The following is a 27,499-nucleotide window of genomic DNA, read 5'->3' as shown; positions in this document are numbered from 1 at the left end:
TATATATTCTATAATTCACTGTGGGTGCTCTCAGTCCTGTATATATTCTATAATTCACTGTGGGTGCTATCAGTCCTGTATATATTCTATAATTCACTGTGGGTGCTCTCAGTCCTGTATACATTCTATAATTCACTGTGGGTGCTCTCAGTCCTGTATATATTCTATAATTCACTGTGGGTGCTCTCACCGCTGTGTACATTCTATAATTCACTGTGGGTGCTCTCAGTCCTGTATACATTCTATAATTCACCGTGGGTGCGCTCAGTCCTATATACATTCTATAATTCACCGTGGGCGTTCAGTCCTGTATACATTCTATAATTCACTGTGGGTGCTCTCAGTCCTGTATATATTCTATAATTCACTGTGGGTGCTCTCAGTCCTGTATATATTCTATAATTCACTGTGGGTGCTCTCAGTCCTGTATATATTCTATAATTCACTGTGGGTGCTCTCAGTCCTGTATACATTCTATAATTCACTGTGGGTGCTCTCAGTCCTGTATATATTCTATAATTCACTGTGGGTGCTCTCACCGCTGTGTACATTCTATAATTCACTGTGGGTGCTCTCAGTCCTGTATACATTCTTTAATTCACTGTGGGTGCACTCAGTCCTGTGTACATTCTATAATTCACCGTGGGTGAGCTCAGTCCTGTGTACATTCTATAATTCACTGTGGGTGCACTCAGTCCTGTGTACATTCTATAATTCACCGCGAGTCATTCACCTTAGTAAATATATTGTACAATACGCTGTACTGGTAAAGGAAAGAGATTCCACCAATTTACTGTGAGCAAGGCCACAAGTGCTCGCGACCAGATTTTGATTATGGTGAAGTAAAACTGGACTCAAGCACCACAAGCAGCAGCAATCTCAGGACATCTGCTACGAACAACCCCGCCATGAAAACATCAACGCCTTCGCACAGAGCAAATTAATGAATTCAATATGTACCATTTTAGAGTTTATTTTTAATGCCTACAAACTCTGTCCAATGATCTCTTTCGGAGTAATGCAACCACAAAGCATCCAAATTAACAAATCGTAATAATTAATTAAAAGATGGTTTACAGCAACCGTTACACCAGAGTGGTGCTCACTCACCTGCACTCTCCGGAGACTTTACACATTCCATGGATTGAATGGCAACCCTGCTTACAAATAGCTGCAAAAAAGAAAAGGAAAAATTCTGAAGTGGTCATTTCTTTCAAATGTCAAACTAATTTGATCACCTTCCCTCATCTCCCAGAACCCAACCTCTATTTCCATAGGATACATACCACCCAACCCAAGTGATCATTCTGTACACAAGCTCATGACCTAACTGACAATAACAGAGCGTCGCTCTGCCCTCATGTGTCCGCCCCTCAAAGATGGATGGAGCATGAATAATTTGATACATGATCTGTGGTTAGCGTATCCTGTTTTGGTGGACGAGGTGACTTGGTCCTCATGCCTGGGTGTGTTTTAAGGTCACAGAATGATTTCTCAGATTAGTGAACAACAATTGGAGCCAGAATGATAATGGCATAAAAAGGGAGGCCATTTGGCCATCAAATCCATTCCAGCTCTCTGTAGAGCAGTCCAGTCCATACCATCCCCACACATTATCCCTGTAGCCCGGCAAAAAAATATTTGCCTGGTCTATCCAATGAATTTCCATTTGAAATCAGTGATTATTTCTGTTTTCATTACCTTGGCAGGCAGCCAATTTCAGATCATTACCACTTCCTGTGTAAAAATTTAATCACATCCCCTGTCTCTCTTGTCCAAAATGTCCCCTAGTCCTGTACATCAACTAATGTGAGTAGCTATTCGATGTCTACTTAATTCAGCCCGTCATAATCTTGTACACCTCTTATGAAATCTTCCTTTGATCGCCTTGGCTCCATGGGTAAAAACTACAGCTTCACAGCCCTAACATTGGAGCCAAATCCCTCCCACCCCGGAATCATTCTGGTAAATCTCTGCACCCTCTCAAAGGCCCTTACACCCTTCCTAAAGCTGGTGACCCTAGCTGGATGCAATACTCTGGTGGTCTGGCCAGAGCTTCATAAAGGTTCAGCAAAACCTCTCTGCTTTCACATTCAACCCTTCTATTTGAAGTCCACAAGCCTTTGCTACTCTCTTGATGTGTCCCATCACCTTCAAAGATTTGTACACATGAATAGCCAGGTTCCTCTGTCCCAGCAGCGCTCTTTAGAACTGTCACTTAGTCTACTGTGTCTCTCCCTACCCCTTCTGCCAAAACGCATCAGCTCACGGCTCTCTGCATCGACTTCCACTGCCCATATCTGCACATCCTGTTAGCCTATTGCAGTGGACTGGTGACATCCTCACTGTCTGCCACGCTGCCAAGTTTGGAATTACGGAAACATTTTGTAAGTTTACTCTGTATTCCAATATGAAAGTCATTTGCATATGTGTGAGAAGAGAATGCTGATTGGTTCGCAAGTGGGCTTTGATTGGTAGAGGCGTCACTCATAGAGTGCTGCCGTAAAGCCAAAAATACCTTCTGCTGATTACAAATGTGGGATATGAATTTTGGTGCCAGTGTGATGCTGAGTATGGCGGCTGTACGTCCGAGGACTGGCAGATTGTATCAAACAGCATATCCCTTCTGCTGTTCGCAACGGCAAGGTACAGACCGTCCCCAACCAGCTCGTGCTTAGACAACATCTGCTAAACAATCCTCAGTGTACCAAAAATGACACTGACAACTAATTTAAGATTGTCAGCCAGGCTCACAGTGTGGCGCATGCCTATGTGTGTAGTGGAAACTACATATATTAATACACCGGGCCCTGTTCTTTGCAGAAAGAAAAAACATGGACGTTCATTGTGCCTGTTTCAGCTGAACAACAGAAGTGACAGCCATTTGCTGGTTCATTCCTCAAGGCGATGCCACAACCTATCAGGGTCAAGCTGCCTGGTTTAAATTTTAAAATAATTCTCCATCCTTAAACCAAATTTTTATCCAAGCTGACACTGACCTACCTATTTCTAGAGTCTCAACTTTGTTAACCTATTTTTTGTGATAATTCGTCGAGGAACATGAGGCTACCAGATAGATACATGAACTAGAGGTGGCATGATGCTGGTTCGTCCAGCATCCTTCGCTTCACAACCAAAGACCACCTCCTTAGCAGCAGGCACAGACTGCAACCCTCACATTCACGGTGATTAGCGAATGCAGCACTGATCAGAGATCAGGTTTGGTTTTGTTCTGCCCCACATCGGTGGTGGTTTTGTTAGTGTTGATAACTCGTCTCCAGTACAAAGCTGAAATAATGCAACATTCTGTCTTACTAGTGTATAATCCTCAATCCATCACAAGCAAGTTATAAAAGTCACAGCACAGAAGCAGGCCATTCGGCCCTTCATGCCTGTAACAACTTTTTGAAAGAGCTATCCAATTAGTCTCATCGCCCCAAAGTCCTGCTAATCTTTTTCTCTTTATATATTTACCCCTTCTGAAAGTTACTTTGTCACAAGTAGGCTTACATTAACACTGCAATGAAGTTACTGTGAAAAGCCCCTAGTCACCATATTCCGGCACCTGTTCGGGTACATGGAGGGATAATTCAGCATGTCCAATTCACCTAACAAGCACGTCTTCTGGGACTTGTGGGAGGAGACCGGAGCACCCGGAGGAAACCCACGCAGACATTGGGAGAACGTACAGACTCCGCACAAACAGTGACTCAAGCCAGGAATCGAACCTGGGACGCTGGCGCTGTGAAACAACAATGCTAACCACTGTGCTACCGTGCCGCCCTTATGGAATCTACTTCCACTAATCCTCCAGGCAGTGCGATTTCCAGATCACACAGAAATGCCTCAAGCCCTACCACCCTCAGGATATATACCCTCTTCCAATTCTGGCCTTTGGCACATCCACTAACTGCTCTATCACTGGTCTTCACCTTGGGCCTGACCTCGGGAATTCTCTCCCTGAATCTCCCACTTTCTCCCTCCTCCTTGACTATGTTCCTGAAAACGTCATAGAATTTACAGTGCTGAAGGAGGGCATTCGGCCCATCGAGTCTGCACCGGCCCTCGGAAAGAGCATCCCACCGAAGCCCACACCTCCACCCTCCCCGTAACCCAGTAACCCCAGCCAACCTTTTTGGACACCAAGGGCAATTTAGCATGGCCAATCCACCAAACCTGCACATCTTTGGACTGTAGGAGGAAACCGGAGCACACGGAGGAAACCCACGCAGACACGGGGAGAACGTGCAGACTCCGCACAGATAGTCAAGCCGGGAATCGAACCTGGAGTTGTGAAGCAACAGTGCTAACCACTGTCCTGCCCTTATCTCTTGGACCAAGTTTGATGAGCTGCCCCAATAGTTCCTTGTGACTGTTAAGTTTTATTTGATAACCCTCCTGTGAAGCACTGTGGAACATTTTATTACATTAAAAGTACTATATAAAGGTAAATGGCTATAAAATTAGTTCTCATCTGACTTCTGATGCCAATTACCTTAAATCTATGTCCACCCCGGTGATAGACTCTCCTGTCAATGAAAAATGTTTATTTACTCTGGACAAAAACCTTCATTTTGAACACACCTGCTAAACCTGCCCTCTGTGCTTTCAGGAAAATCCCAGCTTCGCGAGACTCCCCCTGTACCTGATGTCCTTCCCTCCCATTATTAGCCTGGCATCTCTCATCTGCATCCTCTCCAAGGTCTACGTTGTAAATGGATGGATCCCATTAAAGGAGTCAAGGCTGAAGCTTGCGTTTTATTGCTCCAGTCTGGTTTGAGCTACACCCGCCAAGCAGGAATCTCCTTACCTTTGGTGCAGTCGTTCCCCATCCAGCCCTCCATACAGAGTTTGTTCCCGTTCTGGTCGCAAACAAAGTGGCCAAAGACGTCATCGCGTGGGCGGCAGAGCTGGTTGCAGCCGGTGCCGTAATAATATTCCTCGCACATCACACGTATGCTGTAGTCAAAATGAGCCACGGGTCCATTATGCTGCATGGTCATCCACTGGGTCCCGGGGTTGATCATTCCCGTGTGAGCAGCTCGCTCGATGAGCTGCCCTTCGTCTAAACAAGGGGAAGAAATAATTGACTGTATATCAGTTTTTTTTGTTTTGTAGAGTGGACAATGAAGTTATCACTGGCCCCGTTTAGCATACTGGGACCAATGTGTTCAAGGGCACGTAGGTAAGGAGGAACTCAAACACTGCGGACCTCTTCATTCATATCCTCACCCGTGACCCACATTTCATGTGCAGGAACAGAAACATGAGAACATTTTACAATGTTCCACCTCTACAGAGGGGTGCTGACACCTACAGAGGTATACTTACAGCCCCCACCAGAGTAGGAACAGAAGGAAGCCGGTCAGCCCCGCATGCCAAGGTAATTCATTCAATTAGATCACAACACCATTGATAGCCTTTGCTGCATATCCCTTGCATGACAAAGTTAACCATCACGGACTGACATGGACTTCCTAATTGATCACCTGCACCCATAGCCTTTTTTACTGAATTTTCACTGTCCTGGAGTGGAGTGTAAAAAGTGATTCCTCATTGGCACAAATTTCACTCCGTGATCACACTTGCCCAATTCAGGAGGCTGTACATTAAAGTCCTACTCCAGAAGCTTGAACCTACATAGACTATGTGCTACTGAGCAAGTGCTCCACTGCCTGAGCTTCTCTTTCGGACGAAACGTTAAACCGAGGCCCCATCTGCCTCCTCAATTGAAATAAAAGATCTCCAGCTAATAAATAACCCTTGAAACGAATATCACCAGAAACCAACCGAGCTGGCCATTGCAGATTCTGGGAGCTTGCTGTGCACTATCAGCTGTCACATTTCCAACATTGCAACAGTGATCAGAGACAAGTACTCAATGAGCTGCAAAGTGTTTTCTGATTTCCTGCCACCACAGGATATCTTAAAGTTTGTGCAGAACAGAAACAGGCCATTCAGCCCATCAGATCCACATCTGCGTTCATGCACCACCCTTCCGCATTTGATGATCAACATATCATTTCTATTTATTTGCCGGACGTTGATCTTCTCCTGAAATGCATCCATATTATTCACCTCATCCACAACAAGTCCCTAATTCCCTTTAAAAAAAAATCAATTTAGAGTATCCAATTCTTTTCCCAACTGAGGGGCAATTTAGTGTGATCAATCCATCTACTCTGCACATCCTTTTGGGTTGTGGGGTGAAACCCAAGCAGACACAGGGAGAATGTGCAAACTCCACACGGACAGTGACCCGGGGCCGGGATCGAACCTGGGATCTCGGCGCCATGAGGCAGCACTGCTACCCACTGTGCCGCCCTAAGTTCCACATTCTCAGAGTAAAGAGGTTTCTCCTGAATTCCTTATGGTATTTATTAGTCACTCTCCCAAAAGCACAGTTGCTAGTTCTGACAAGCCCCACAAGTGCAGAGCTTTTCATAATCAAATCAGGCATAATATGAATGCAAGGATCTCCCCTTTTTTCTTTCCTTAAGCATCATCCCAAATTCAGGTGTGATTTGCGGCAGCAGCACACCTTTTACCATAGAATCATAGAATTTATTGGGCAACACGGTGGCACAGTGGTTAGCATTGCTGCCTACGGCGCTGAGGACCCGGGTTCGAATCCCGGCCCTGGGTCACTGTCCGTGTGGAGCTTGCACATTCTCCCCGCGCCTGCGTGGGTTTCACCCCCACAACCCAAAGATGTGCAGCGTAGGTGGATTGGCCACGCTGAATTGCTCCTTAATTGGAAAAAAATAATTGGATACGCTAAATTTATTATTTTTTTAAATCATAGAATTTACAGTGCAGAAGGAGGCCATTCGGCCCATCAAGTCTGCACCGACCCTTCGAATGCGTACTCTACCCATGTCCACAGCCCCATCCACCCTGCCCTATCCCCTGTAACCCGCACATCCCTGGATACAAAGGGTCAATTGATCATGGCCAATCCACCTAACCTGCACATCTTTGGACTGTCGGAGGAAACCAGAGCACCCAGAGAAAGCCCCCCGCAGACACGGGGGAAGGATTCATCGTAAGATCTGGGTGAGGGATGGGGCTGAGTGGTTTAGAGATGTGTTGGTGGAGGGTAGGTTTGCAGGGCTGGAGGAGTTGGTAGAAAAGTTCCAACTCCCAGGAGGGAATGGTTTTAGGTATTTGCAGCTACGGAACTTTGCATGAAAGGAACTCTCTTTGTTTCACCGTTGCTTCACTTGTGGATAGGGAGCTGTCTTTTGATGAGATAGATGGCGAAGACTTTGCTGGACTAAAAGGGAAAATGGACTGAAGAGTTGGGTTTGATTTTGGAGGGTGGGGTGTGGAGCGAGGTTCTGCATAGGGTCAATTCTACCTCCTCGTGCACAAGGCTGAGTGAGAATCAGTTTAAAGTGCACGTAGGGCACGTTAAGAGTGGATGTAGAGGACAGATGTGAGCGTTGCTCGAGGGGGCCGGCGAACCTCTCCCACATGTTTTGGTCCTGCCTCTAAGCTGGTTAAGTTCTGGGCTTCCTCCTTCAAAACAACGGCAGAGATTTTGGGAGTTAGAGTGGAGCCGTGCTCAATGGTGGTGATCTTCGGTGTGTCGGGCTTGCCGGGGCCGCAGGAGGGGGAAGACGGTCAATGTCTTGGACTTTGCCTCTCTAATGGCCCGAAGGAGAGCCTTGCTTGGCTGGAGGGCATCGGCACCACCTAAGGCGTTGGCATGGTTGGGGGATTGTGGAAATTCCTGCATTTGGAAAGTACACTATACGGGGATCGGAGGAGGGGCTTTACTCTAGGTGGCTGTTGTTCATTGCCTTCTTTAAGGAGCGAGTCAACAATTATGTGGGGGGGGGGGGGGGCGAGAAGCTTCAGGGGGAGAAGGGAATGGGTGAATGCACACACTTACCCCTCAAGAACTAGGATCATTAATGCTAATCACGGGCAGGTGAATCCGGCTCGAGCGAGCGCACATATGTATCGAGAGCACGGAGAGGATCAAGTTGGGGCATCATGCCTCCCATGGCTGTATAGGAACATTCTTGCTCAGGTTCACTGGAGTGAAGGGCTATAAGATGCCAGGCATCACAAATTAAAGAATTAAGCTCATTTTTAAAAACAAAAACCAGGCGAAAAAAAATTAAACGCCCCTTCTTCTCATCACCTCAGTCTTTAACATATAGAATTCAGAGTATTAACCGTTCAAAGATTAAGGGAGTAGCTGGGGACTGCACAGTTTGATAACCACACATTGTTTTTGAGTTTCCGAGTTTCCTTACAAACTTTCCAGGAAGTTCTGCTGAAAGGTTTTTTTTCCAGCCAGAACGGAAATATTAAGGAATTCTGAAACAAAACAAATATCGGGTCTCGCTATTTTCTCAAGACAGTTGGACTCGCCACACCCGCCCAGCACGAGAGAGCAACAGAGACTGATTTAAGAGAGCCACACACTTCAGCTGTTGTGTGCCTTAACGGGGTAGACATTGAAATACACAATGAGTTTCCGCATTCCTTCCCCAAGTCTCCGACTTCCCACGCTGGTGAGGCTGCTTACATTAAAATGTTGACAAAGGGGTTTACCATGTAGTGCTGGGTCAATTATGTTGTGTCCAACATTCAGTCATGGCTCAGTAGGTAGCACTCGCTTTGGGTCAGAAGGTTATGGGTTCAAGTCTCACCCGAGGCATGAGCAAATAATCTAGGCCGACCCTTGCTGGGCAGTACCTACTGCGTGCTGCACCATCGGAGCTCCTGGTTTTTGGGTCAGATACTAAATCAAGCTTCCCTCTGGCCTTTCAGGTGCTTGTGAAATATTTTTTCATTAGTTTATCCAGCTTCCCCTTAATACATCTGTGCGATTCATCTCCGTAAGACCAGACAGAGAAGTAGGGCATTCGGCCCATCGAGTCTGCTCCGCCATTCAATGAGACCATGGCTGATCTGATATAATCCTCAATTCACTTCCCCACCTTATCCCCATAACCCTCGATTCCCTCACTCATTAAAAATCTGTCTATCTGGAATATATTTTTTTAATATAAATTTAGAGTACCCAATTATTTTTTAGCCAATTAAGGGGCAATTTAGCGTGGTTGATCCACCTACTCTGCACGTCTTTGGGTTGTGGGGGTGAAACCCACGCAGACAGGGGGAGAATGTGCAAACTCCACGCGGACAGTGACCCAGGGCCGGGATCGAACCCGGGTACTCAGCGCCGCAGCCCCAGGGCTACCACTGTGCCACGTGCTGCCTATCTGGAATATACTTAATGACTCAGCCTCTACAGCTCTGTGGTAAAGAATTCCACAGATTCACTACCCTCCCACCTCAGTCTTTAATGGGTGTCCCCTTACTCATGCCTTCTGGTCCTTCCACCCCATCTGTGCGATTCATCTCAACCGCTCCATGAGTAGCAAGTTCCACATACTAACTATTCGGATAAAGAGATACTGCTCGAGGGATCTTGCTGGGCATATTTTAGCTGGCCCGTTTCCCCACGTTACAGCACTGGCTTGATTGGCTGTGAAGTGCACTGGGACATCAAGCTGATGAAAGGTGACATAGAAATTAGGAGTTTCCTTTTGTTCATACTGGCCCAGCAAGTCAAGTTCAATGTTTGGCACATGCAGTCAACCAACATCAAACAGGGTATTGAAATACATCTCCATGCTGCTATGGGGATGAGAGGAAGAGGTGAAGCCAACATTGTCCCTGTGCCCAGCTGGTATTCAGTGGAAAGTCAGCGTGTGTGGATAGCAAATGTCAACTGCATTGGACTCAACATGGGGGCCAACAATTGGATGGCCTGTAAAATTCACTGTTATAAGGTCATCCACAGAGTAAAGCTTGGAACAAGGCGATTTATTGTACGATGGACTCAATCAAGGCCCTGTTTCCCCCTCACCTCTTTACACAGTTCCTAAATAAAGGCAACCAGTGAATAAGCCAAGTGGATAGATGAGGAACGCAAATATGGTAGCACGTTCAACAGTAACTTTTAAATGGGAATTGGGCAAATACTTGGGCTGAGGAGAGGAGGAGGGAGGAATAATATGAATTGGAGAACGCTTTCAAAGACTCAGCACAGGTTTGATGGGCTGAATGGCTCCTTTCAGTGCTGTAAGATAAATAAAGGAAGCAAATAGTTCATTAATATTATAACCATCAATCCACTTTTTTCTTTTTTTCGATCCTTTCTCACTGTATGAGCTGATCCAGAATTAAATGGTAGTTTAGTTATTTGGAAGAAGTAGCTGGCAGTGTGGAAATGGATTCCGCTATAAGACATTACCCAACAAATTGCCATTCAGCTCAGGCCTGTTGCCACTGTGTGTCTGCTTCAAAACCAGCCTCTTCTTAGCCGAATTTACTTCATTGCATCAATATATCGGCATATTAGGGCGGCACGGTGGCACAGTGGTTAGCACTGCTGCCTCAGTGCCAGGGACCCCGGTTAGCACTGCTGCCTCACAGCACCAGGGACCCGGGTTAGCACTGCTGCCTCACAGAACCAGGGACCCGGGTTAGCACTGCTGTCTCACAGTGCCAGGGACCCGGGTTAACACTGCTGTCTCACAGTGCCAGGGACCCGGGTTAACACTGCTGTCTCACAGTGCCAGGGACCCGGGTTAGCAGTGCTGTCTCACAGTGCCAGGGACCCGGGTTAACACTGCTGTCTCACAGAGCCATGGACCCGAGTTAACACTGCTGTTTCACAGAGCCATGGACCCGGGTTAACACTGCTGTTTCACAGAGCCATGGACCCGGGTTAACACTGCTGCCTCACAGCACCAGGGACCCGGGTTAGCACTGCTGCCTCACAGCACCAGGGACCCGGGTTAGCACTGCTGCCTCACAGCACCAGGGACCCGGGTTAGCACTGCTGCCTCACAGAGCCATGGACCCGGGTTAACACTGCTGTCTCATAGCGCCAGGGACCCGGGTTAGCACTGCTGCCTCACAGAGCCATGGACCCGGGTTAACACTGCTGTCTCATAGCGCCAGGGACCCGGGTTAGCACTGCTGCCTCACAACGCCTGGGACCCGGGTTAACACTGCTGTCTCAGTGCCAGGGACCCATGTTAGCACTGCTCTCTGACAGCGCCAGGGACTCATGCTAGCACTGCAGCCTCACAGCACCAGGGATCCGGGTTCGATTCCGACTTCGGGTGACTGCCTGTGTAGAGTTTGCATGTTCTTCCCTTGTCTGGGTGGGTATCCTCCAGTTTTCTCCCACAGACCAAAAATGTGCAGGTTAGGTGGTTTGGCCACGCTAAATTGCCCCTTAAGTGTCCAAAAGGTTAAGTGGGGGCCGACTGGGATGGGGAGGGGGGGCCTAGGTTAGGGAGCTCTTTCAGACGGTGAGTGCAGACTCGATGAGCAGAACAACCTCTTTCTGCACTCTCGGGATTCTACTCCATTCAATCTAATATTCAGGTGAAGTTACACTATGGGCGCGATTCTCCGCAAATGCGGCAGGTCGTAAAGGCTGCCGTGAAACTGGCCGTGTTTCACGGCAGCCTCCACACCCCCTCCCGGGACCCGATTCTCCCCCCCCGGGCGGGGCTAGCAGCGCGGCCCCGTGAAGCACGGCATCGCGGGCTTAGCGACCGTCGCTAAGTCCGCGCGCCAAGCGTCACGGCGGCTGACGCGCACGATGATGTCAGCCGCGCATGCGCGGGTTGGACGGCTCCAATCCGCGCATGTGCGGATTACGTCATCGCGCAGATGCGTCAAACCCGCGCATGCGCGGGCCGTCATGCCCCTCAGCCGCCCCGCGGACTGATCCTGCGGGACGGCGGAGGAACAGATAGTGCGCGGGTATCGGACCCGCTGCCCACGATCGGTGCCCACCGACCGCAGGCCCATGCCACCCTTGGCACGGCCGTGGTGCGGCCGTGCCAATCGGTGCCATGGTTGTCCGGGACCGGCACTTTGTGGCCATTTTCACGAACGGTGAGAGCAGGTGTGTTTGCGTTCGTGAAAACGGCCGTAAAGGCCTGGGAACTCGGCCCATCGTCCTGGGGAGAATCGCTGTTCGCCGTAAAAAACGGCGGGGGGAGGGGGGGGGGGGGAGAGAATAGCGGGAGGGCGGGAAAAATGTCGGGAAGGCCCTCCCGCTATTCTCCGACCCGTCATGGGCAGCGGAGAATCGCGCCCTATATTTTTCTCATTTTCTATTTAAAATACACTCCAAATTAGTTTAATAATTAATTTCTGAAATTGACTTTTACAAAATATCCTGTGGTTTTGATGGTGGAAAAAACACTGCCATTTAAAAATATAAAATTAAGATAAAACCCTTCATGCAGATGCAGTTCCTCTACTTTTCATAAATTCCTATCTTCACAATGAAACCTCACAACGTAAACCTGTCACGCAATAATCAACTTCGCTCACCAGTCGGGGTGTTCCAAAGTTGTGAGCAAGGTACATTTAGAAGATTTCCATCACAAATGGGGATAGGGGGCTCAAGACAAATTTTCCAAAAGTTTGTAAGCGCATATCATTTTATTGAATTTAAAGAGTTTTGATCAAAAATAACCTTTCTAACTAGAAAGCTCCAGCCACAGGTATCGGTGTACTGCAAATACCACAGTCCTTCCACCTAAAGCATGTGGAAAACATCTGTGCGCCTAGTTTGAAACACCATCGTCAGAACAGCACCCAAGCTCAACCGTGAATTATTCCAACCATTCATACTCTCGTCTACGGTCATGTCAGCACTTAAAGAACAGCAGTACCTTTTGCTCAAGATACGAATCGTGGACCGAGGCATCAATGAATGTTGACAACAGGAGCAGCCAACGCAAAACTTTATAATTCTGTTCCTTACATCGCAACAATGCCTACACTAAAAGTGCCTCGTCATGTGAAGAGCTTTTGGATTGCATGGGGACTGAAAGGACACTGCAGAACTGTAGGTTGTGCCGTTCATATCAGATCGCAAAATGGTTTTAAACAAATAATTTACATTCCTGTTCAGCAGATCACACTTTCAAACACAAAAATCAAAAGACGTTATTACAATTTGGAAGATGCTGCCTGAAAGGCTGGTGCAACTCAGCTGGAAGCACTTTCAAAAGAAACATTGAGAAAATACTGGGCAGCACTGCAGCACAGTGGTTAGCACTGTTGCTTCGCTGCACCAGGGTCCCAGGTTCGATTCTCGGCTTGGGTCACTGTCTGTGTGGAGTCTGCACGTTCTCCCCATGGATGCATTATTAAAGAAAAAGACTGCAGGGCTATGAACCAGGGTGGAGATCAGGGAGTTGGGACCAATTGGATAGCTCTTTTACAGAGCTGGCACATGTAGGATGGTCAGAATGGCCCGTGTGTTGAAAACACCGATGAAATCCACATCATGATGATGCTCTGTCTCATTCACATCATGGGGTGTTCTCAAGCAGTTTCACAGTGTAGAATCCTTACAGTGCAGAAGGAGGCCATTTGATCCATCCAATCTGCACCGACCCATCGAAAGAGCACTCTATCCATGTCCACTCCATCGTCCACCCCGCCCTAGCCCCATAACCTAACCTGTAGATCCTTCGACACTAAAGGGCAAGTTAGCACGGCCAATCCCCTAACCCACACATCTTTGGACTGTGGGGGAGGGGAAACGAGAGCACCCGGAGGAAACCCACGCAGACACAGGGAGAACATGCAAACTCCACACGGACACACAAGTTCATAAGATATAGGAGCAGAATTCGGCCATTCGGCCCATCAAGTCTTCTCTGCCATTCTATCATGGCTGGCAAGATCCTCATCTGTTAACTGCAATGTTACATACCAAGAGCTGGATTGCGAAATCAGCCAGAGCATCTCCTCCCTAGAACACACGACCGAGGAGCGGGAATTGGCAATTTAGCCTCCCGAGCCTAACACCCTCAATGTGATCATGGCTGATCCCATCCTGACCTCAACTCCACCGTCCTGCCCGTCCTCCATTACCCTTCAAACCGTTACCAATTAAAAATCTGTCCAACTCTTCCTTGAATTTACTCACCGCCCCTGCATCCACCACGCTCTGGGGTAGCAAATTCCACAGATTCACCACCCTTTGGGAAGAGGTTTCTCCTAACAATAATAATAATCGCTTATTGTCACAAGTAGGCTTCAATGAAGTTACTGTGAAAAGCCCCTAGTCGCCACATTCCGGTGCCTGTTCAGGGAGGCTGGGACGGGAATTGAACCCATGCTGCTCGTCTTGTTCTGTATTACAAGCCTGTCTTAGCCCACTGTGCTAAACCAGCCCCTCTGTGCTAAACCAGCCCCTCAAATCTGTTTTAAATTTGCTACCGCTTATTCTAAGATTATGACCTCTCGTTTTAGAATACCCCACAAGAGGAAGCATCAACTCCACGTCTACTTTATCCAAACCTTTTAGCATCTTGTATACTTCAATTAGATCTCCCCTCATTCTTCTAAACTCTAGAGTATAATAATAATCTTTATTGTCACAAGTAGGCTTACATTAACACTGCAATGAAGTTACCGTGAAAATCCCCTAGTCGCCACATTCTGGCGCCTGCTCGGGTACACAGAGGGCGAATTCAGAATGTCCAATTCACCTAACAGCATATCTTTCGGGACTTGTGGGAGGAAATCGGAGCACCCGGAGGAAACCCACGCAGACTCAGGGAGAACGTGCAGACTCCGCACAGATAGTGACCCAAGCCAGGAATCGAACCATGGTCCCTGGAGCTGTGAAGCAACAGTGCTAATCACTGTGTTACCGTGCCGCCCTCTCTCCTCATACAACAAACCCTCATCTCTGGAATCAATCTAGTGAACCTCCTCTGAACTGCCTCCAATTCCACTACATCTTTCCTCAAATAAGGCGGGAATTGAACGCGGGTCGCGGTGCCTTGAGGCAACAGTGCTAACCACTCCCTGGCATACTATTGAACTGAACCACTCACAGATATTTCCCACTGTGAAAATGTGGAGTTTAATCCCCACCCAACACTCTGTTTATTCGATAAGTAAGACAGTTTTGCCAAGTCAGGAGAGAACTATTAAGGTCTTGCCCTGACAAGTGCAATTAACAGACTTGTCAGCTCCACCCTAGCTGTGAATTCTTTGTACAGTGCACATACTGTCACTTCCTTGGGCTTTGAACCCACTCCTATCCCCACTGTTACTGGGAGAGACCCAAATTTACTTTCAAAAAGGAAAAGAAATGGCTGTTTCTCTTCACAATTAACAGCAGGTAACCAAAACCGCAATCTTCAAACACCAAAGGCCAACCCAAATGGGAAGTGTGCTGAACACACTCCTGTAACTGCTGGCTCCCTCCCCTACGACATGCTGGGTCACATGCACACCTCCAGGTAAACATTCTTCAAGTGCGAGTGAGCTGCTTTGCCTTAAGGGCACAACATAATACTCGGATTCTGCTGTTGACTTGGCATGCGCATGAACACACACACACACTTTCAAGTACCTGTTCCTGGACAGTCACCAGAAGCAGGATCAATGGTTGATTATTGCCCCTCCCGAGCCTGGAGACGTTGAGGTTAATTGCAGCACTGCCAGTCCCTGGCAACACAATCAGATAACCAGGCACGAGCCAGACATCACATTTCACATCTTCCTATTCTGTAGGACTAATTACCGCACCTAGAGTCTGCATTAAAAGGCCCCCTCCACCCCAACCTGAATAAACACAATTCAGGAATCGACCACCACCTGGAATTGGCACTCCCGACTCACTGAGTACAGAGGGTGAAGTGCAGACAGAAGAAAAGGCTTGAATTTCTCTAGCACCTTGCACAACCTCATAACATACTAAAGCTCTCGACAGCCAATTGAGCACTTGAGGTGCAGTCACTGTCGTAATGTAGGAAACGTGGTCGGCAATTGTGACAATTAATTGTGACAGTACCCAATTAATTTTTTCCAATTAAGGGGCAATTTAGCGTGGCCAATCCACCTACCCGGGTTGTGGGGGTGAAACCCATGCAAACTCAGGGACAATGTGCAAACTCCACATGGACAGTGACCCAGAGTCGGGATCGAACCTGGGACCTCGGCGCCCTGAGGCAGCAGGGCTAACCCACTGTGCCACCGTGCTGCCCACACAGCAATGCAACAACGATCAGATTACCCGTCTCAGCGATGCTGTTTGAGGGGAAAATATTGGCTAGGGAACAGGAGAACTCCCCCATTCTTCTAACTAGTACCATGGGATCTTTACATTCACTTGAAAGGCAAAACGGGACCTTGGTTTAAATGGCTTAGATTGTAACTCCGACAGTGCAGCATTCCTTCCCTGGAGATTTTTGGAATGGAGATTAATAATAATAACAATCTTTACTATTGTCACAAGTAGGCTTACATTTGCACTGCAATGTAGTTACTGTGAAAAGCCCCTGGTCGCCACATTCCGGCGCCTGTTGAAATGAAATGAAAACAGCTTGTCACAAGTAGGCTTCAAATGAAGTTACTGTGAAAATCCCCTAGTCGCCACATTCCGGCGCCTGTTCGGGGAGGCTGGTACGGGAATTGAACCGTGCTGCTGGCCTGCCTTGGTCTGCTTTCAAAGCCAGCGATTTAGCCCTGTGCTAAACCAGCCCCTGTTCGGGTACAGAGGGAGAATTCAGAATGTCCAATTCACCTAACAGCACGTCTTTCAGGACTTATGGGAGGAAACCGGAGCACCCGGAGGAAACCCACGCAGACATGGGGAGAAAGTGCAGATTCCACACAGACAGTGACCCAAGTCTGGGAATCGAACCTGGGACCCTGGCGCTGTGAAGCAACAGTGCTGACCTCCTGACTCAGAAGTGAGTGTACAATTCTTTGAGCCACTGTTAACTGGCATGGACCCAAAATTCATTTTAAAAAGGGGGGGGATGAATGCTAATTTTTCCTCCCAATTAACAGACCTTCAACCAAAGACTACCACCATTCAAGTGATTAAATCACTTGCCTAACCAACGCTGCTTGCTCCGTAGCCTGCTAGCATGTTGCATCCACATGCACACCTCCAGGTAAACATTCTTCAAGTATGAGCGAGCTCTTTTACCTTGAAGGCATCACACTCCAATCCTGTCATTGACTTGGCGCGTGCATGAACACAGTTTCAAGCTGAAGCAGGTATCTGGGAGAGTGAGTGGCACCAGCAGCGGCAATAACACTGCGCGCCAGTGAAGCAATGATAAACTTCAGCTATCTGATTCAGATGCTGCAAAGATTAGCATGAACTAATCATCACAACTCGCGCTGCATGCACAGTAAAACATCCCAAAGCACTTCATGGGAGTGGTCAGAAATTAACTAAACCACATATTAGGCAAAGTAACAATAAAAAAAAGAGGTAAGCTTTGAGCAGTCCCATAAAAGGTGGGGTGAAATTCCACTGCTGTTACAACCTAGGCAGCTGCTAAGCACTGGAAAGTACAGCTGCAAAAGTGTGACTGCCAACGTTGAAGTGAAGGAAATCGGGAAGCCAGATTTGAAGGAGTGCAGAGATCTCAAGGGAGTTGTAGGGAAGGGAGGAGGTGGGAGAGGCAGGATTTGAGAACCAAGAGGGGAAATTTACATCATAAAACATTTAAGTTTGAGTGTTAAAATTCCAGCAAGAGTCAGAAGGATAAAGAAACTATGCCACCATATTTACCAGTCTTGGGGTGCAACAAAACCCCTCCTTCATTTTGGAAAACTCGAAAAGCGTAGTGGCTCAGTTTGACTCACAATCATCTCAAGGACAGAAGGTCCACAGGTTCAAGCCCCTTGATTAAGATGGTCAAGATGCAGCAGTAGGGCATTCAAGCTCACGGGCCTGCTCCACCATTGAAGATCATGGCCTCAAGTCTACTTTCCTGTCTACCCATCATATTCTTTGACTCCTCGCCAGTCAAGTATCCAACCCAGCCTTAAAAATAGTCACCGACCCCTGCCTCCAAAAACAAGCTCTTCATCATTACAGAAGACTGAATAATCCTCCATCTACACCATTTCCAACCTCGTCAAGAATCTCACCTCTGGCTCGGACGTTCTGATTGAGACTTGTTTTTGTCCCAAGGTACTGCACAACATTGTAATCAGCCAGAAATTGACACCAAGGTAGAGATGGAGACAATAAAGGTAGGTTGATTTTTAAAGAGAGAGGGGAACGTCCGTGGTTTAGTGAGTGGGACTGTAGAGCTTTGGGTCTGAAAAGTACAGCTGCCAAAGGTGGGGTGAAGAACGTGGATGATGCACAGGAGATCAGAGCTGTAGCAATGTAGAGAGTTGTCGGACTGGAGGCGGTTACAAAGATAGGGTGGATTAGCAAGGCCGTGGAGGGACTTCATGATTAAAGATTTTCTTTTTAAGTCTCACTGAATAATAATCAATAACCTTTATTAGTGTCACAAGTAGGCTTACATTAACACTGCAATGAAGTTACTGTGAGAAGCCCCTAGTCGCCACATTCCGGCGCCTGTTCGGGTACACAGGAAGAATTCAGAATGTCCAATCCACCTAACAGCACATCTTTCAGGACTTGTGGGAGGAAACCGAAGCACCCGGAGGAAACCCACGCAGACACGGGGAGAACGTCCAGAGTCCACGCAGACTGTGACCCAAGCCGGGAATCAAACTAGAGTCCTTGTAGCTGTGAAGCAACGGTGCTAACCACTGTGCTACCGTGCCACCCTTGCGTGACAGTGTGGGCAAAATGAGAGTAGGAGTTCCTGGACAAGCTACCAAAAACCTGCAAGCATAGGGGCACCAGGAATCAGCACCCTACGAAGAGTAAGGTCACTGCAAAGTTATAAAACATTCAAGAAAAAGCTTTGCATTTATAAAATGCCTTTCACAACCTTCATAACACCTCATGTGCCTCTTAGCCGATTAATTGCTTTCAGAACAGTCACTGCTGGCATGTTAAATGCAAATGAGTGAAACCAGGCCCAGGAAACAGCGAAGGCCCGGCCCTGGGCATGGGTTATTACTGCCTGCTGCAGGAGTGTCGTGCAAAACAATTGAACACACTGATAGGGTATTGCTTATGTATACAATCAGTACAACTTGTCCAAGTAAGGTAGACATCGAGCGGCGACCTCAAATAGTCAAGCATAGGCAGCACGGTGACGCAGTGGTTATCAATGCTTCCTGACGGCACCAAGGTCCGGGGTTCGATCCCGGCACCGGGTCACTGTCCATGTGGAGTTTGCACATTCTCTGTGTGTCTGCGTGGATCTTACCCCCCACAACCCAAAGATGTGCAAGGTCGGTGGATTGGCCATGCTAAATTGCCACTTAATCAGCAAACTTAGCAACAATGCCTTCAGTACCTTCTTCCAGATCATTAATGTATACTGTGAAAAGTTGTGGTCCCAGCACCAATCCCCGAGGTGCACCACTAGTCACCGGCTGCCGTCCTGTAAAGGACCCCTTAATCCCGGCTCTCTGCCTTCTGCCAGTCAGCCAATCCGCTGTCCATGCCAGGATCTTACCCTTAACACCACGGGCTCTTAAAACAGTCTCCTCAGTCTCCTATGCGGCACCTTGTCAAATGACTTCTGGAAATCTAAATAAATCACGTCCACTTGTTCTCCTTTGTCTAACTTCCTTGTTACCTCCTCAAAGAACAGATTTGTCAGACATGTCCTCCCCTTGACGAAGCCGTGCTGACTCAGTCCTATTTTACCATGCACTTCCAAGTACTTTGTGATCTCATCTTTAATAATGGACTCTAAAATCTTACCAATGACCAAAGTCATGCTAACCGGCCTATAATTTCCCGTCTTCTGCCTCCCTCCCTTCTTTTTTTTTATATAAATTTAGAGACCCAGTTATTTTTCTCCTGTTAAGGGGCAATTTAGCATGGCCAATCCACCTAACCTCCACACTTTTGGGTTGTGGGGGTGAAACCCACGCAGACATGGGGAGAATGTGCAAACTCCACACGGACAGCGACCCAGGGCCGGGATTCGAACCCGGGTCCTCAGCGCTGTAGTCCCAGTGCTAACCACTGCGCCACATGCCGCCCTCCTCTCTCTTCTCTCCCCCCCCCCCCCCCCCCCCCCCCCCCCCCCCTTAAGCAGGGGTGTTACATTAACCACTTTCCAGTCCTCGGGGACTCTTCCTGCCTCCAGTGATTCCTGAAATATCATCACCAATGCCTCTACAATCTCCTCAGCTATCTCTTTTAAAACCCTGGCGTGTAGTCCATCTGGTCCAGGTGATTTATTCACTTCAGCCCTTTCAATTTCCCCAGAACCTTCTCCTTAGTAATGGTCACTGCACTCACCTCTGCCCCCTGGTTCTCCTGGAGCTCTGGCATCCCACTGGTGTCTTCCACCATGAAGACTGATGCAAAGTAACTATTCAGTTAATCTGCCATTTCTTTGCTTCCTATTATCACTTCTCCAGCCACATTTTCCAGTGGTCCAATGTCTATTTTTGCCTCTCTCTTACCCTTTATATATTGAAAAAAAACCTCTTCCTATCTTCCTTTATATTACTAGCTTATTTCATCTTCTCCCCCAGTATTGCTTTTAATCAGACTTGAGAAGAACTTTTTTTAAAAAAAGTTCTTTAAAACAGGTTTCCATATTTATATGATGTATGATATATTTATCTATAGTGTGCAGATTTTGAATATATGCTGAATATTACCCTGCTTTCTTGCTGGGTCATGTTAATTGCCATGTGCTAAAATGGGGTTACTTGGAAAATAGTTTAGGAAGCATCATCTTATGTGACGTTCTTCCCGCTTAGTTCCATCTGCTTGGAACACTTCAGTACATTAAATGTTCATCAACCCTACACACAAAGCAAGGACAGAGCAAGTTTGGCAAATTGAGCAATGTTTAAACAAAGACAGAAATTGGACAATAGTTGATATCTTGCATTCACTTGCCCAAATTAATTAATAGAAATTCTAGAGTCCTTGGCTTGGTTAGGATCTGGGTGGTGGGGGAGGGAAGGGGCAAACTATCAGTTTTCAGTCGCCTCACAAAAAAAAACCACGAAACAAAGGGCAAAAAAAACATTGCTGCATAAATGTTTTAAGAAGTTAATGGGTCCCACAGCCAGCCTTTGCATGTTATGCAATTACTGGACAATGCTCATGTCACACTTCACTGCGGAGGTTATCCGAATCCCTTTTGCACCTGGCTTCCCTTTCTCTGTAGGGATTACTGTGAACAGACAATGACTCATTATGGAAATGAATGAAAGCCAGTGCTTTTTATTTGGTGAAAAAGTCATTTACATCCTCCAAGCAGTGAAAGAACGACAGAAGCCAACCAACAACTCTCCACTGGCTTGAGAAGATGACCGAATCACATCTCTACATTGCCACAGCTTGATCTAAAATAAATGACAACTGAGATTTTTTAAAATTCTCAATAAATTTGCTCTCTCCTGAAGGTGCTTTGGCACGAGCTCGCCACTCCACTTAATAGGCCTCCCAAGCACATTTACATTTCTATAGCACCTTTCATAATCTCAGGGGATCCCAAAGCACTTGACAACCATTAGGGTACTTCTGAATTGTAATCACTATTGGAATGCAGGGAACATGGCAGTCAATTCTACACACATAGCAAAGTCCCAGAGACATCAATGAAATACTGTAATGACTGGATTATGTTTAAATGACTGAAGGATAAATATGATCACCTGAGGGCCAGCAGGGCCTCAGTGCGACATTTCATTCTAAAAAGCAGGACCACCATGACGACTTTTCTTATTTTGAAGGCGCTATATAAATACAAAATGCCAAGGTGCTTCACAGGGGTGTTAGAAAATAAAAACTGATACAAAGCCATATAGAGAGACACCAGGGCAGTTAACCAAGAGCTTGATAAAAGAGGCAGTGGTTAAGAAGTGTCTTAAAGGAGGAGGGCAGAAATTCCAGATGTTAGGGCTCAGGCAGCAGAGGGCAAGGCGACCAACAGCAAAGCAATTAAATTAGAACAGGGCTTTTCAAATGTGGGCCACGACCAGCGGGGTGGGTGTCAGGAGGGTCGAAGAGCGATCAATCGCAGCGTTCTCGCGGTGGTCCCGATCGCATGAGAAGAGCCTAATGGCCGCTTCCGACATTTAAATTGAGAATGCAATGAAGCTGTGTGCAGTCTTTCAACTATAAGCAGCAGCGAGCAGGTCACATGCTCTGCACAGACACTTGACGTCACACACCCTTTACGTGCATGGGTTTGATTGGGTTTCGTGCAAAATCACGGAGAACTTTCCATTTTCCAGCTGCTAGAAAACAAGGCAAGAGGACTGTGAAGATGGATCATTTTGATATGAGACACGGTCAGAGACATAAATAGGCAGTGTACCTACTGGCCAGAATCAACTGAAAGGAGCTCCTTAGGGGAATCCACAGGAGGATAAAACAGTGTTAGCGTTAACTCTGTGCAGAGCTCCAGGGTCTGTGGTGAACACCCCTACAAAGAAGAAACTTAACTCGGGAACAAAGCAGTGCCAATGCAATTTAGGATGCAAAACCCATGTGTGCTATATGCAGGGAAGTACTGGTGAGTGAGAGAAGTTTCAGATTTTGAAAGGGAAGTGGTGGGTGAAATATTCTTTTGAGGTTGAGATCTGTGTTATTAACATTGATTCCAAATGAAAAGACTATGCTGCTGTAGCTGACCATGATACCACATTAAAAATACACCAAAAGTCCATGAGGCTGTCAGCATTCTGGAGTAGCATCACCCAGGAGTATCCAGTACTGAGTAAAACAAGCATTTTGTTACCATTGCCCTTCAGGGCGACCTAGATGTGAGAGGTTAGATTTTCCGTTCGCACAAAGATGAAGGTGGCTCAAAGGAACTGGCTGAAGTCTGCAGCCGATATGAGCATTGCCCTCTCCTCCCATGAACCTGATTGGAATGTGATCATGAGGACCAAGCAGGCTTCCTTTTGCATTAAAGGTAAACGAATGTGGCGTGTGTCGCAAAGGTCAGCCGACATGGGTCGAAATGAACGGCGGCTGGGCCCCAAACGTTGGCAGAAGTGGATCCGGGATAAAATGTTTGAGAAACACTTAGACGATAAACAAGAGGCCAGAATTAGAGGAGCACCAAGATCTTGGAGGTTTGTGGGTTGGGAAACATTAGAGGTAGAAAAGGGAAAGGTTAAGGAGGCATTTGAAAAAGTGTGAATGTTAAAACCAAGGAATTGCTTAACAAGTAGCTGCTGTAGATCAGTGAGCATAGGGGAGATAGGTGAACAGGACTTGGTGGAAGAACTGCCTCAATCATTCTAGATCATGGGTTCAAATTTCTGGTATGGGGATTGAATCTCAACCTTCTGAATTAGACACAGGATTGCTAGCTATAATCTAAGACTGACACTTGCATCAAAGAATTTTAAATACTGATGGGCATGACAAGGTGACTTCACTGGGTACCCACTTTGGTCAGTAAACAGGAGCAAAATTCTCAATTAATTCTTGTTCCTTGCTCACCATATAAATTCAAATTGCTGTTACAGATGTCACTAAAATCACCTGAAAGAGCAATGAAGCTGCCATGTGAGATGTCACAAGCCCCTTTCAGTCTACACTGAGCACCATACATGTGGAGTTTGCAAGGTATCCGAACCTGCCTTTGCTCGTAGCATTTAAGTTCAACTATGTCTACGAGAGACAAAAGCACACAGGAGCCCGTCGGATAGGCACAGCAACCAAGCACCATCACCCTGGGAGTTCAGCTGTGTTCCACAATCTGTCAAAACGAATCCAGGGCTTAAACTGCAATAAAAAAGGTGCAATTTGTCTTTCTGTTCAGAAAGAACATGCCATGTTCTAAAATGTTAAAATCTAAACTGAGGGGGGAGGGGGAGGGGGGGGGGCAGGGTGAGAGGGAAGGAAATCACAATTACAAAGACAGATCTATTCAAAAATTCTTTATCTTTTATGAATGAAAATTGAAGCACTGAAACACTTACATCATTGCCAAACTCCCGTCTTCATACTACATCATGCAAGCTCAGTTCAAGCCCCTTTCCAGAATCAATTCAGATCAACACTCTCCAGTGCAGTAGTGAGGGAATACTGGCACGGTCAAAGGTGCCACCTTCAGTCAGATGAACATACAAAGTAGGAGTAGGCCATTCGGCCCCAGAAGCCTGTTCCACCATTTGATAAAATCATTGATCTGTTTGTGGACTCTACTAGCCTGCACATCTTTGGGTTGTGGGGGCGAAACCCACGCAAACATGGGGAGAATGTGCAAACGCCACACGGACAGTGACCCAGAGCCAGGATCGAACCTGGGACCTCCGCGCCGTGAGGCAGCAGTGCTAACCCACTGTGCCACCGTGCTGCAGAATCTAACTTAACATTAAATATTCACAGCGACTCTCCTTCCATGTCTTCTAAGAGAATTTCACACCAACAACGCTTTGAACAAAACTCTCATCTCCATTCTAAGACCCTTTAGTTCCAGTCTCTCCCATAGGGGAAGCATCCCCTCAGCATTTACCCTGTTATCTCTTTCAATAAGAATCTTACAACACAAGGTTAAAGTCCAACAGGTTTGTTTCAAATCACTAGCTTTCGGAGCACAGCTCCATCCTCAGGTGAATTCACCTTAGCTGCTTTAAAATCGAAGTGCAAGCTGCCATTCCTGGATTAGATTATCTGGCATTACCTCATTGTTGGTGTGGGAGCTTGGATGCACATTCTCTGCCATGTTTCCTACATTACAACAGAGTCTATACTTCAGAGGTGCTTCAGTGACTGACTGAAAAGTGCTTTGCGACATTGTGAAAAGTGCTACAAAAATGAAAATTCTCTTTTCTGGAACAATGTCCTGGATCACAACATTGCCCAATGTCCCAAATAAAATTCAGAATTCTCCCTTTCATTTGACTCTAACCATTACTCTATTGATCAAAGCAGCATAACCTGCCTTGGGCCAGAATCAGACAAAGACGATGTAAATTTATAGAAAAAAACCGAACAGCCAAAACAGGAATCAGGCTTTCCACACATGGCCAATTGGGTCTTGCGTCATGTTACCATGTTTAAAAACATAATTGCTGTCAGCCTACATACGACACAGTGGTGAAAGGTTAACCAGGTGAGAAGGCAGACATCCACAGACAGGATTACAACACAGTGGCTGACTCATGGGACTACAGCTGGTCATAGGCTCAAGATGCATAGCCAACCGGGTTTAAACGGACTGAGCCAAACCACTAACTACCTCCAAACCATCGTCTGCTATCAAAGGGAAAGACCACATCTGGCAGTGAGGTGGTCAAATTACACCAACATCTGCAGTGGATTTAGTCAGCGTGTTGAATGTAACCAGTAGCAGAGTACTCCACCTGCTTTCTATGGGTGGATGGAGATAGTAGAGATCCAGCAGATAGCCGGCAAACATGACACGCAAGGTTTCTTCAGCGCGGTCCAGACCCATCGAGTCTACACCAACCCCTCTGAAAGAGCACCCTACTCCCCAGCCTATCACTGAATCCCCCATAACCCCACCTAACCGTTCAACAATAAGGGACAATTTAGCATGGCCGATCCACCTAACCTGTACATCTTTGGACTGTGGGAAGAAACCGGAGCACTCGGAGGAAACCCACAGACACAGAGAGAAAGTGCAAACTCAACAGAGACGGTCACCCGAGGTTGGAATTGAACCCGGGTCCATGGCGCTGAGGCAACAGTGCCAACCAATATGCCGCCGTGCCACCCCTCTTGCCGACTTCTCCCTGTGGGTGAAGAGTTCCTCCCAGAGTCCCAAAGCGCATTCTGCCTAAGGGACGCATGGGCAGTAGCTGCACAGCACCTACAGCAGAAATGCAGGGAACAGCACCAACATCTGTACATGGCTTTCGTCCTCAAAAAAACCTTCAGCACTGTGAACCGCGAGGATTATGGAGCATCCTCCTGGGTTTCAATTGTCCCCAAACATTGGTCACCATTCTCCACCTGCTCCACTCTGACAGGCAACCCTGTATAGGCAGCACGGTAGCATAGTGCTTTGCACAGTTGCTTCACAGCTCCTGGGTCCCAGGTTCAATTCCCGGCTGGGTCACTAACTGTGCGGAGTCTACATGTTCTCCCCGTGTCTGCATGGGTTTCCTCCGGGTGCTCCGGTTTCCTCCCACAATCCAAAGATGTGTGGGTTAGGTGGATTGGCCATGATCAATTGTCCTTAGTGTCCAAAAAATGTTAAGCGGGGGTTGCTGGAATAGGGTAGATATGTAGGCTTCAGTGGGGTGCTCTTTGTAAGCGCAGGTGCAGACCCGATGGGCTGAACGGCCTCCTTCTGCACTGTAAATTCGATGATAAATTCTATGATAAAACCGTGATCCTGACCAATTGATTCATCACAGGCCCCCAACTCATATTGGGACTGGTGCCAAGCAAGGCTGTCATCACACCGATTCTGTTCTCACTACACTGCCATACACTTATTTGTCTACTTGTAAACAATGTGTGCTGCAGTCTCTATCAACCAGTACAGCTTAGACAGAGGAAGAACCAAGTACTTCCATGGGCTGCACTGTGTGGATAACACCATGGATTCCACTGTGTCCACCTCTGCTACAATGGTGGCACCATTTCAAAAAGAGGGGGCAAAGATGGAGCAGAGGGGAGGGAGACAAATAAGCATCCCTATACCCCCAAACACGCAAAATGAAAGACCTTCAGCGAGATGTGTTGTTGTATCAGTTCAATGACTTCTGTTCAAGGCCTGCGCCACATGAACCAAAGGGAGGAACAGCACGTATGACACATTCCACTTTGTTACTGATTGAAAGTCAGATATTTAGAGGAGTCAGTTATGAGAATTACTTCATTTATTGAACATTTAGCCCACCTGCCATTTAGGTATTTAAAATCTGACTCTCAAGTCGTCCAGGTTTGCACGCAAGCCTGGTTATCCAACTTGCCCCCACACACTAGACATTCTTATTTTCTCAGTACGCTATTGTCTTGTATTTCACCAATACTGGTTATAGCCCTGCCTGTCTCACCATCAATCACGGCAGTGAAATAAATACACCAAGAGGAAGTTTCTTTAAAAAAAAAGGATTGTATCAATCGACTGCTGCTCATTGTCTACAAGTCCATATAAAATAATAATAATCTTTATTATTGTCACAAGTAGGCTTACTGCAATGAAGTTACTGTGAAAATCCCCTAGTCGCCACATTCCGGCGCCTGTTAGAGGGAGAATTCAGAATGTCCAATTCACCTAAAAGTAAGGCTTTCGGGACTTGTGGGAGGAAATCGGAGGGGCACCTGGAGGAAACCCACGCAGCCACGGGGAGAACGTGCCGACTCCACACAGGCAATGACCCAAGCTGGGAATCGAACCCGGGTCCCTGGCGCTGTGAGGCAACAGGAAGAAAGAGAGAGGTCAATAGGATATTGTCCACACCTTCAGACATTATCAGCATGTAAAGCTTCCTTCAGCCACAACACCCGAGTGCCTGGAATAAAAGATCTGAATCAATCTAAAAAGATGGATTTTACATCAGTGCCAAGTCACCTCAAGCTGAGTAACACTAGTAAAACTCCCCACAT

At 47.0% G+C, this 27,499-nt stretch overlaps 1 protein-coding gene across 2 annotated transcripts in view; it reads right to left on the bottom strand.

Annotated features, from left to right (window-relative positions):
• jag2b (jagged canonical Notch ligand 2b) overlaps positions 1–27,499 on the bottom strand; it is a 212,022-nt gene that overhangs the window by 112,394 nt on the left and 72,129 nt on the right. For both annotated transcript variants that reach the window (XM_038822142.1, XM_038822133.1), the window contains exons 4-5: positions 4,811–5,065; positions 1,111–1,171 (exon numbers count right to left, since the gene is read on the bottom strand). In XM_038822142.1, the coding sequence (XP_038678070.1) occupies positions 1,111–1,171; positions 4,811–5,065 (316 nt within the window). The remainder of the gene's footprint in view (positions 1–1,110; positions 1,172–4,810; positions 5,066–27,499) is intronic.

Source organism: Scyliorhinus canicula, chromosome 2 (assembly GCF_902713615.1).
Source record: "Scyliorhinus canicula chromosome 2, sScyCan1.1, whole genome shotgun sequence".
NCBI lineage: Eukaryota > Metazoa > Chordata > Chondrichthyes > Carcharhiniformes > Scyliorhinidae > Scyliorhinus > Scyliorhinus canicula.
The sequence above is the reverse complement of the archived record's forward strand: the minus strand, read 5'-3'. Positions and strand labels throughout refer to the sequence as shown.